General features: G+C 54.9%; 1 protein-coding gene across 1 annotated transcript; it reads left to right on the forward strand.

Annotated features, from left to right (window-relative positions):
* The first annotated feature begins 1,826 nt into the window (after positions 1–1,826).
* GPR149 (G protein-coupled receptor 149) lies at positions 1,827–11,973 on the forward strand. The gene is made up of 4 exons (XM_054639677.2): positions 1,827–3,255; positions 4,072–4,264; positions 4,875–5,242; positions 11,137–11,973. The coding sequence occupies exons 1-4, from the start codon at positions 2,326–2,328 to the stop codon at positions 11,689–11,691; spliced, it is 2,046 nt and encodes a 681-aa protein (XP_054495652.2). The 5' UTR covers positions 1,827–2,325; the 3' UTR covers positions 11,692–11,973.
* The last annotated feature ends 107 nt before the right edge of the window (positions 11,974–12,080 follow it).

Genomic DNA, 12,080 nt, shown 5'->3' on the forward strand with positions numbered 1-12,080 from the left:
TGTTTAACCCTCCCTGTGCAGTTTCCCACAGTGGTGTGGTGTTGCAGACTGCACAGCACTGGCTTTTCTCCCACGTGCCAGGGACATTTGGGAGCCTCCCCAGCAGGAGTGGCTCCTGAGCAGTGTGGCACGGCTGGGTTTGCTCAGGGCCAGGTGTGACCTCACTGACACTCTGGGTTTCAGGTGTTCCCCGCAGCTGCAGCACCACAGCAAGCCCAGAATCACTCACCCGCCTCCTGCTGCCCCATGAGCTGCATCCCCAGCCTGCTGGGCTCTGGGTGAAGGGGGCCAGAGGGGAGGTCCCATCTCGATGGATCTTCTCTTTGGGACCATTCCTGAGCGGGGAGAATTCACAGCAGGATAAGGAATAAATCCAGGAGCAGTGAAGGACAGCTCTGGCATTGGGATGTTCCAGGGGTGTCAGGGAAGGAGAGAACAGGCACTGAGGAGCCTGCAGCTCCCTGCCTGCCTGGCACTGCCCTGGGGTGCCCCACACACACAGGGTGCCTCCTCCTGCCTCCAGACCCCTGCACCACCACTGCCCGTGCCTTTCTGTGCCATTCCACTCTCCCTGTTTCCTTAGAAAAACCGGGACACAGGGCACAGTGATAACTGGAGGAAATCCCACCATGTTGTAAGTTATGATAAAAGCTGCCACAGGGAGTAGCAAGGTGCAGTTCAGATCACAAACACTCTGTGTGAGAAGACAAACTGAAGTAATAAGTCACCTGCCTTGAACGAGCAAGGCAATAAAAGTGCCTTTCTTCCCAAGAGCACTGATGAACATTCCCTTGCAAACACAAACGGGGGCACAGGACGGGTTAGGGGTAGGGTTCCCTGCGCCGAGAGCTGCAGGGAGGCAGAGGAAGGAAGCAGGGCAGGGACACGGGGGAGGAGGAGGATCTGAGGGACCCTGCGGGAGTTCCTTGCTCCCTGCAGTCGGGGCAGGTGCCTGTGACGGCTGAGGGCACAGCAGGGCAGTTTCTCAGTGCCTGATGATGATGGGGTGGTGCGAGGAATGAAGGCTTTCAGAGCGGCCAGGGGCAGATGCCAGCGTGCTGCCTCAGTGCCACAGCTCCCTGCCGTCCCCGAACGGTGTCCGGGAGCAGCCGTGTGCCCGAGCGGGAGTGGGAATGCCGCAGGGAGAGCAGAGCCCGTCCTGCATCCGCCCATCCTGCCCCAGGGAGCACGGGCACTGCAGGCGGGGTGCGAGCCCGGAGCCGCTGGGCACTGCCGGCAGGGACACCCTGGGCTGACATCCTGGGTTGATATGCTAGGCTGATATCCCAGGCTGCCATCCGGGGCTAATATCCCGGGCTTACACCCTGGGCTGCCATCCCGGGCTGCCATCAGCCGGCAGCGCTCGGCGGAGGTGTGGCTTGGCGGGGCCGCTGATGCTGCCGCTCAGCCGGGAGGGGCCGGGCTGGCAGCGTCCCTGCTGCCCGCTCCATCCTGCGGTCATCGCTCCTCTCCCGCTCCATCCTGCGGGCACCGCTCCTCTCCCGCTCCATCCTGCGGGCTCCGCTCCTCTCCCGCTCCCTCCTGCGGGCACCGCTCCTCTCCCGCTCCCTCCTGCTGGCTCCGCTCCTCTCCCGCTCCATCCTGCGGGCACCGCTCCTCTCCCGCTCCATCCTGCGGGCACGGCTGCTCCCGCTCCCTCCTGCGGGCTCCGCTCCTCTCCCGCTCCCTCCTGCGGGCTCCGCTCCTCTCCCGCTCCCTCCTGCGGGCTCCGCTCCTCTCCCGCTCCCTCCTGCGGGCTCCGCTCCTCTCCCGCTCCCTCCTGCCGGCTCCGCTCCTCTCCCGCTCCATCCTGCTGGCACCGCTCCTCTCCCGCTCCATCCTGCGGGCTCCGCTCCTCTCCCGCTCCCTCCTGCCGGCTCCGCTCCTCTCCCGCTCCCTCCTGCTGGCACCGCTCCTCTCCCGCTCCCTCCTGCCCGCTCCGCTCCTCCCGCCGCAGCTCCCGCAGCCTCTCCCGATGCTGCTCTGGCTGCCCCAGCCCCGGCAGGGCCGTGCTCTGCCCGCCGCAGCCCCGCTCGGCAGTGGGGCAGTGCCTGCCATCCGGCACAGGGACACCCGAGCAGCCCCAGTTCACCACCTGACAGCACCGAAACGATTTTGAAGAATCAAATTTTTTTCATCACCTTCATTGTTGCCTGGCTTTTTGAGCATGAGTTCTGGTCATTAGGGGTGCTGCCACCGGAATATTTCCTCATCAGATGCCACAGAAGAGAGTCTAGGAAAACAAAGAAACTTGTGATGTGGAGCTGACAGTTCTGGTTTCAGCTGGTGACAACTTGCAGAATCAGTGAGAAGGCAAAGGACAAAATGCCCAGGACAACGTCGGTGACTCCTGGTAATTTGTCACTCAATGGGACGAGCTTCTCGACTGAGCATCACAGCATTGTGGACAAGCCCAGTGAGCAGAGAACTTGGAATGTCTTTCTGTTCTGCTTGACTTTTGCCATTGCACTCCCAGCCCTTCTGGGCAGCATTTATTCACTAGTTTCCCTGCTGAAACTGCAGACCAAGAGCACGATTTCAATGATTGTGACCTCTTTGGCAGCAGATGATCTGATCAGCATCGTGCCAGTGATTATTTTCATGCTCATGCAGTGGTCAAGTGAAGTCCTGCCCCAGCCTCTGTGCACCACCTCAGCGTTTTTGTACTTATTCCAGGGCATTTCTAGCAACCTGAAAGGGTCTCTTTTAGTTTCTTACAACTTCTACACCCTCAGCACGCCCGGGACACTGAGCTGCAGCTCCTCCAAGCGCCGTGTGAGTGTGGTATGGGCCATCCTCAGCATCTGGACTGCCAGCCTGCTGCTGTGCGCTTTGCCTCTCTGTGGCTGGGGCAGGTACATCCCCACGTCCTGGGGCTGCTTTGCCGACTGTGCCAGCTCCTACATCCTGTTGGTGTTGGTTGTGTACTCGCTGTGCTTCTCCCTCCTGGCCGTGCTGGCCGTTCCCGTCTCGCTGCAGCTGCTGTGCTCGGGGGAGCCCCAGCTGCTGCACACCGAGCGGGGCTCTGGGGGCTGCAGCTGCCCTGGGGCTCCGTGGGGCTGCGGGGCCCCTCCGCTGCCGCTGCCAGCCCCGGGGGACAGACCCCGGGAGCCTCGCCCGGCCTCGGAGGCGCTGTTCGGGAAGGGCGCGGCTGAGAGCAGTGCACGGAGCTGGAGCTCCACGGTGGGCTTGGCCCAGAAACGATTCTCGCTGATCCTGGCACTGACCAAAGTCCTTCTCTGGCTGCCGATGATGGTAAATTCTCAGATGGCTTCACTTTCCAATGCTCACTTACATTTCATGGGACGTCACCTGTGGGCCATGGATTGGAACAGACGAACAGTGGCCATTGCAGCTGTTCCTCGTAGGGTAGTTGAGCCAGCAGAAGTCCTCTCCAGCAGGTCTGTGTCACTGCATGAGTTTCACTGGAGCCCAGTGTGTTTGGCAGAGCCTGGTTCATGGCTCTGACACTCTCCCATCACATCATTCATGTCATGGGAACACCGGGCAGTAAGGTCCCCCTTGGGTACTGCCAGCTGTGGGACAGGGCTTGCTCAGCATTCTGGGCTGGGAATTGAGCTAAGGGCCCCTCTGTCCTGTCCTCTGAGATGCATCCTTTGGGTTAAAAAAGAGGAGTTTGGCAGGAAAATGCAGTTTGGTGGCACCTTTGTAAACGCTGTAGTGCTGAGGCGGGAGGGAGCGCTGCTGTGGGCGTGTGTGTGTGTTTGGGGACAGGAACTGAGAAAGGGATCTGCTGGGAGCAGGGAACATGGGGCACGTGTGAGGCTGGGGCTCCTCGGTGCCACACGGGACTGGCTGGCACTGGCAGCTGCTCACTGCTGCTCAGCATCTACATTTAGCTTCAGTGAGGGTTTTTCTGAGAAATGCAGCGTGACAGGAGAGCAGTCAGTGTGTTTGCTGCCTGTTGGAGCCAGAAGCTGTCCTCAGCCAACACTAATGACAGTCTGTGTCCTACAGTGGTGTCATATCCACAGCGAGATGTTCTCCTTGGTCCTGGAAGCATCTCCTGCGCCCAAAGTGATTTACATTTGCAAATGCTCTGCCTTTCAGGTACAGATGGCTGTCCAGTACGCCGCTGGGCTGCAGAGCCTTTCCTTTGAGGCTCTGAGCTTGCTGCTGACCGTGCTGGCTGCTGCAGTCACCCCCGTGTTTGTGCTGTCCCAGCACTGGCTCCACTTGCCCTGCGGCTGCGTCATCAACTGCAGGAGGAGCTCCTATGCAGTGTCTTCACCAGGGGCCAAAAGTAAGTGTGGAAGGGTTCTTGGTGTGACAGAGGTAGCCACACCTGCCCTGGGAACCTTCTTGGCATCTTCTAGAGCCCTGTTTTCGCTTGGGCTTTGTGTAAAAATAGCCGGAGGAACAGAGGGGGTCATGTGGAAGAGGCTCACGGGGATCATCTGGTCTCAACTGCAAATGTTAAGGGCTAAATATTTCTGAGGATGTGGGAGTTGTTTCCCATTCTCTGGAGTGAAAATCCTCTACCATCAGTGGACGAATTCCTGACGTTCCCTGCTTGTTCAGGGAGAAAGAACTCCTGAATCTTAGAGAAAAGCCTCAGTGCATGGCTTTCACTTGCTTTAAACACCATCCAGGTGCAGAATGGCTTGTGCTGCCCCTGCTGCCCTTCTAGCCACTTTCCCACAGAGAACAACTGCAGTTCATCTAGAAGGCAGCTCCTTCTCACAAGTCTTTCTTCTCAACAACTCCTTTTTTTAATGGAAGGAAAATTGCCTGTTTCCAGCAGGAGCTGGATAATTTATTCCATGTTTTAGCATGCCATTTGCATTGTGTTTGTAACCTCATTTTTCTTTTTGGTCCCAACTCCTAACGCAGTTCCTTTCCTTCCTGCCTAGCCCAGCGTGGCGGTTTTGAGTTCGACCTGTCGTTCCAGCAGGGCTGTGGCATCTACAGGATATCCCTGGAGAGCCCTCCCCAGGCCAGCAGGGACGGCAGAGCCTCGTCCCACCCCAGCCTGGCGGGCTCTGCCTGCGGGGAGCCGGGCAGAGGCAGGGGCAGCCTGGGACAGACAGGGCCGGGGGCACCGGGACACGGCCCCCAAGGTGCCAGGGCTGGCCCAGGGCCCTGCCAGCAGCAGCGGGGCAGCAGCCCTGCCCCATTCCCTGAGGGAGCAGAGTGGAGGCTGTGCCACCAGGAGAGCCACGCGCCCGAGCTCTCAGACTGGGAGTGGTGCCGGAGCAGGTCCGAGAGGAACCCTCGGCAGGTAAAGGAGCAATCTGTTCTCTGCTGGTAGTAAGAGTTTCCTTATGAAATGGGAATGAGTCTCACTGACAGTGATACTTCTATGACTCCCATTTTTATTTGGTAAAACTCATACGTGGCATTGAATAATGTTCAGTCACCACAGACGTATTTGCAGGTGTTGATCCTGCAATAATTTCTCACTTGTCTTCTTATTTGTGGGGTTTTCTTATTTTTGTGTGCACCTGCATGGTTTGTATATGGTAAGAAGTAAGTATGAATGATGTTACTTTATCTTAATGAATAGGAAGTTTCTCTCCAAAAGCTGACATTTTCCTGAGAATTCTCCTGTGGAATTCAGTGGCCATTGGGCATTGCAGCAGGTGGGAGTGGGGTAAGAGCCCAGGTGAAGCCTGTGAGACAGGAGCTCTGGAAGGCCTCATTAGGAAGGGCTCTCTGGGAGTCACCTGCTCCAAGCAGGATGATTTCAGGGCCAGATCAGCTCGTGCTCAGCCTCTGCACATGCACAGGAGATGGATAAGGTGTATTTTCTATTCAAATATGGGCTTCTCTCTCCATCTGATAAACACAAGTCTATCATCTGAGTCACAGTAGGAATTTGGCTGATGTTTCAAATGGGACTGATCATCCCTTTCATAAAAAACCAATGCTCATGCTCTTGCAGTGTGCAGAGATGAATTCCTGCATTTGGGGGCAAAAGGGAGTGATGACTCAGCCTGGTTTTAATCTACCAGTTCTTGCCAAGGCCTCATGTGCCATATACAGCTTGGTTAATAAAATCACTGTATCAGGTTCATAACTCTTTGCAGGACTTTACAGATGATGTTTAAAAAAACCCCAAAATTCCTTTCCCCATGTGCCCTGGTGCCAGTTCAGCTGCAGCCTTGGGACTGCAGCAGGTGTGAGCAGCTCTGTGTGAGCAGCTGGCAGCGGCTGCCTGGGGGTGTTTTATGTGCCCTGGGGCCTTGTATGGCCCTTTTGGACATACTCTTCCCTTCTTGCATTACAAACAATCACAACTCATGCACTTCTGACACCTTCCCAGGTATAACCCACAGCCAGGCACTGAAGCTCCTGTGGGTAAGAGCTCCAGGCTTTGCAGTCACAGCTCTGCCTGCTTCTGACATTCAGCAGGAGCTGCCAGAGCTTCACAGCTGACATTTGCTTTGCAGCTGGGAAAGGGCAGAGCCTGAAACCCCTGCAAGCTGTGTAAAAATAACTTTAATGCATTGCTCAGGTTTATGTTGGATGAAAGATCAATTTGGGCCACACATTAATGAGCTGAAAACCATCTCCTTTATTCATCATGTCTGCAAGTCCCAAAGTCTAAGAAAAGCCACTCTGTTCTCATCACTCTGCATTTCCTACATGTGTTAAAGAAGGAGATTCCCCCAGCATTGATTTGCCACATCCTTCTGCAGGAAATCCAGGGGCTCTTCTGAGAGTCCATAAATACAGGGGCTCTTGTTTTTTCTCATCAAGAGGAGGAGCTGTAAGAGCTGACAGCAGGAGGGCATCAGCCATCCCCACTGATGTGGGATCAGCCAGTTTGATGGAGGTTGATGCTTGAGAGCAGGTGCCAGGCAGGACCCAGGATGCCTTTGGCTCCCTCTGGAAGCTGTGGGCCTGGAGAGTGGCACTTCCTTGGGGTGACAGCAGTGACTGTGGAGCTGCTTGGCTCTTCTGTAAGTAAAGAGTTGCTCCATCAAAGTGTTTTCTCTGGAATAAAAGTGGCATGAGAGAATGAGGCAGCAAGGTCCATATTGAATATATGGTAGGATGGCTGTAATGGAGAGGGAGAGAGAAAATTGTACTTGTCATGTCTAACTCCTGCTCGGCTGCATTTTTGAAAAATACCTTTAACATCTCATAAAATACCCATGTATCTCCCTTCCTAAAGAGATTGAGTGTAAATATGTCATGTCTTATTTTGTCTATGCTTCAGTGCCCTCAGGCAACAAAAACTTCCCAGGCTGGCAGTTTGTTCCAGGCTTGCTGATTATTTTCCTCTACCTCATCTGTGGATTGCCTTGAGGAAACTCTTTGAAGAGGCTGCACAGGGCCCATTTCTGTGCCCTGCAAGGAAAGAGAGGGGGAGGCTGTGCAAGTGACTTCACTGAGGAGGAGCAGTGCAGGCAGGAGTGTCTGACATGGGAAATGCCCAGCATGTCCCTGGCTGCAGGAGGGTTCTGAACGTGCCCTTGAGCACCAGGCACAGCACAGAAGCTGAGTTAGGAATGGCCCTGGAGGTTTCCATTGCTGGTGGGAATCTGCACTTCCAGCCCTGCTGATGTGCTGAGCTCTGCCCAACGGGGCTCTTCCTGCCCAGCTCCTTGGAACGTGTTCCTGATTTCCAAAGGGGTTCCTGTGGCTGGAAAATCAATGGAACCTTTCCCTTCACCTTCTCCCCCTGCCCCAGAGGCGTGTGCCCCCTGCGTGGTGCTCCCTGCTGCAGCTCCAGGGCCTCTGGCTCTCTCTGGAGCTGCAGAGGAATGCTGAGAGCAGGGACATGTGCCCAGGGGGGCAAGGCTGGACAGAGCTCCCACAGCCCTTCCCTGCAAGGTGTCCTCACCTTGGTGCTCTGTGCCCCTCCTGGTACTGACAGATACAAATCCTGCACCAGACAGGCAATGGAAGTGCTGGGCTCAGCCCATCTCAGGTGAGCTGCTCTCTTCCTGCCATACCCCCTGGCTCTGCATGTACTGCAGCCAGCCTCAAAAAAGGTAAATCATTGCAGAATTAATTTCACTGCAGCTAATTTGCACTCTTAGGGAAGTAGAAGGCTAAGCCTCTATTTTAAAACAAACAGAAAACTCATTGTCTCTGGAAAGGAGAAGCCAGGATCCTTACTGGAAACATTCTAAAAATAGACCTTTTCATCTCAAGATGTGTTTGACCAAAGTAATTAGGAATGCAAACTGCTCAGAGCTGTTTTACATTGCTGGGTTTCTGTTTGGGAAGGCAGCAGGGCCCAGGGGAGCAACAGGCACAGGGCACAAGCTGTGTGTGCTCTTGGTGCAGAACCCTGTCCCAGGCAGGAGCAGCAGAGTCCAGTGACCTGTGCCTCACTGGGGCACTGCTGGCACCCTGTGCACTGCTGGGACACTGCTGGCACCCTGTGCCTCACCTGTGCCTCACCTGTGCCTCACTGGGGCACTGCTGGCACCCTGTGCTTCACTGGGATACTGCTGGCACCCTGTGCCTCACCTGTGCTTCATTGGGACACTGCTGGCACCCCTGTGCACTGCTGGGATACTGCTGGCACCCTGTGCTTCACTGGGACACTGCTGGCACCCTGTGCTTCACCTGTGCTTCACTGGGACACTGCTGGCACCCTGTGCTTCATTGGGACACTGCTGGCACCCTGTGCCTCACCTGTGCTTCACTGGGACACTGCTGGCACCCTGTGCCTCACTGGGGCATTGCTGGCACCCTGTGCCTCACCTGTGCCTCACCTGTGCCTCACTGGGGCACTGCTGGCACCCTGTGCTTCACTGGGACACTGCTGGCACCCTGTGCCTCACCTGTGCCTCACCTGTGCCTCACTGGGGCACTGCTGGCACCCTGTGCACTGCTGGCACCCTGTGCCTCACTGGGGCACTGCTGGCACCCCTGTCTGCTCTTCCAGGGCCTGGGAAACCAGGAATTGGGAGGGACAGTCTACCAAGGACGGAACCAGTTGGTTCTGTCAGACACTGCAGAACCAGCTGGGATGGTGTCCCAGTGTCCCACGCAGCCCCAGCTGTGCTTTGACCATTTCCAAATGGAAATCTGAGTGTCAGAGCCTGTTCCAGCTGCTGTGGGCCTCAGGTACACCCAAGGCTTCCCTGAGGACAGTATCCTCCCTGGGGAATGCAGCCCAGAGCCTGCTCAGGCAGCGGGAGCAGGACAGGAGCCTGCTCCTGACCCACAGGGATGCTGGGGGAGGCTTTGCCTTCCTGTCTTCTGTGAGCTCTGGAAGGTGGATGTGTAATTAAATAATGAGGGATTTGCAGAGATTTCTCTGCTCAGAATACATCAGCATTCCATAGGGAACAAGGACATTTGTGATTTATTTCACTGGGATTTTCTGGTCTCTGCTTTTGAAGAGTGCCTGTGCTGGTACATGGGGATCTCTGGTGAAATCCCTGTCCCAGATTCCAAAGCCAGGACACCCTCCAGGCATTGTGGGCAGGGGCTGCATGGGGGATGCCCTGACGTGGGGAATCCTCTCCACAAACAGTGGAGCTTGGTGAGGAAATGGCTGGGAGATGAAGGCAAACACTGAACTGCAGGGAACCCTGGGACTGGGAGGCAAAATACCTCACAGGGTGTACCAGCAGAGTCTGGTTTGCTGTTTGCTGGTTTGCTGCCATGGATGTGTCATGAGAAGCAAAAAGGATAATTAATAATGTATCAAGGACAAGATAAAGGTCACTTTCTGTTCTCATTAATAATAATTTATACTGAAAGTAATTCCAGTAACAATCAGTGCTACTTGGCTGTACCTAAACCCAGGATAAATGCATTTATCCCTCCCTTGGGCCCCATAACCATGGGTTTAGTCCCAGCACTTGTGTCCACAGTGCTCCCCAGAGCTCAGCATTGTGGTTTGCACTGACAAATGGATTCTGTACTTTAGAAACAGGTAGAGGTGTCTGGAATTGAACATTTCCACTGGAGCTGTTCAAGTGGGAAATGACAGCATTCAGTGTCTCCCTGGTTACTGACTGGGCAGTGACAGAGGAGGCTTGATGGATCCTTTTCACTTTAACAGTAAATACTGATTTCTCGAGAGAAAGCTTGAGAAGACTTTCAGAAAGAGGCACTCTCAGAAAGTGATTGGAAATTTCTCATTCTCCAGACATGGAGTGCTCATTCCAGCAAGGGGAGATTGCTCATTCTCCCTCCAGGTGCCTCATGTTCAGTCTGGCAAATCAAAGAATTTGATTAAACTGGACATAACCTTGCACTGAAGGAATCAGATTTTATTTAAACTCTGGTTTTCATATTCTGTAGATTTCACAGTCAGTCACAGGCACTTGGGACTTCATACACTAAGGTGTATAATACCACAAAAAACTTTTCACTGCTCTTTCAAATCATAGATACTAGGTGTGTAAAATTCTGCAAGGAGCAGGCAGTAAGAGGAGTTAACAAGGGAGCAGAGTGGCTGATTTGTGCTGGATTTTGGGCAATGCCAGCACAGTGGCTGATTGGTGCTGGATTTTGGGCAATCTCACTCAGCACAGTGGCTGATTTTGACGGATTTTGGGTAATCTCAGCACAGTGGCTGATTTTGGTGGACTTTGGGCAGTCTCAGCACGATGGCTGATTGGTGCTGATTTTGGGCAATGTCAGCACAGTGGTTCATTTTGGTGGATTTTGGGTAATCTCAGCACAGTAACTGATTAGTGCTGGATTTTGGGCAATCAGCACTGGCCGATTTGTGTTGGATTTTGGGCAGTCTCAGCACGGTGGCTGATTTGTGCTGACTTTGGGCAATGAGCACAGTGGCTGATCTTGCCGAGTTTTGGGTAATCTCAGCACAGTGGCTGATCTTGCCGGGTTTTGGGCAGTCTCAGCACAGTGGCTGATTGGTGCTGATTTTGGGCAATGTGGCTGATCTTGCCGAGTTTTGGGTAATCTCAGCACAGTGACTGATTGGTGCTGATTTTGGGCAATGTGGCTGATCTTGCCGGGTTTTGGGTAATCTCAGCACAGTGGCTGATCTTGCCGAGTTTTGGGTAATCTCAGCACAGTGGCTGATTGGTGCTGATTTTGGGCAATGTGGCTGATCTTGCCGAGTTTTGGGTAATCTCAGCACAGTGACTGATTGGTGCTGATTTTGGGCAATGAGGCTGATCTTGCCGGGTTTTGGGCAGTCTCAGCACTAACACTGTTGTTTCCCCGCAGCGCACGGGTGGAGCCCTGGCCGTGCCCCTCTGCGCCTTCCAGGGCACCGTGTCCCTGCAGGCTCCCGGCGGCAAAACGCTCTCCTTGTCCACGTACGAGGTGAGCTCGGAGGGGCAGCAGATCGCGCCCACGGCCAAGAAGATCGAGGTGTACCGCTCCAAGAGCGTCGGGCACGAGCCGAGCCCGGGCGAGCCCGGCTTCGCCGACACGAGCGTTAAGATTCACCTGGAGGTGCTGGAGATCTGCGACACCGCCGAGGCGCTGGACACCGTGTCCATCGTCAGCAGCATCAGCCAGTCCTCGGCGCACGCCCGCTCGCCCTCCCTGCGCTACTCCCGCAGGGAGAACCGGTTCGTGAGCTGCGAGCTGGGGGAAAGCGCCTCCTACTCCCTGCTGGTGCCGTCCAACAGCGACTTCAGCATCTCCATCCCGGACACGGTGGAGGCTCATCGGCGCAACAGCCAGCAGCAGCACTCGGCCAGGGCTGGCTACCAGGAGGAGATACAGCTGCTGAACAAAGCCTACCGAGAGCGGGAGGAGGCGGGCAGCGGCTGAAACAGGGGGTTAATCTGCGCACCTCAGCTGCCCTGACAGGCAGTGCTGCTTCTGGCACTTACCCGAGCAAACACAATATCAGCTGGTTTTTTCCTATCATGCAAATTTTGTTTAGGTGCACTGTTGAATCAATTCAAACTGTTAATGCTGTATCAAGGGGATAACAAATACTCAAGTGCTTTACAGCTTTCCACAGTGGATTTTAAGTTATTTATTTATATACCTATTTATTTGAGGCACACGTGTGTCTAAAGGGAATCCGAAATAAAATCTTAAACCCCAGCTTTGGTGTTTGCCGGCACTGGGTGGCGTGTCTGCAGGGACCTGTGGAAAGGAGGGAGCAGCTCCACATGTGGGAGGTTACAGCAGGTTTGATTCACTTGCAGTCC

This window comes from Agelaius phoeniceus, chromosome 10, assembly GCF_051311805.1.
Source record: "Agelaius phoeniceus isolate bAgePho1 chromosome 10, bAgePho1.hap1, whole genome shotgun sequence".
In the NCBI taxonomy this organism is placed as follows: domain Eukaryota; kingdom Metazoa; phylum Chordata; class Aves; order Passeriformes; family Icteridae; genus Agelaius; species Agelaius phoeniceus.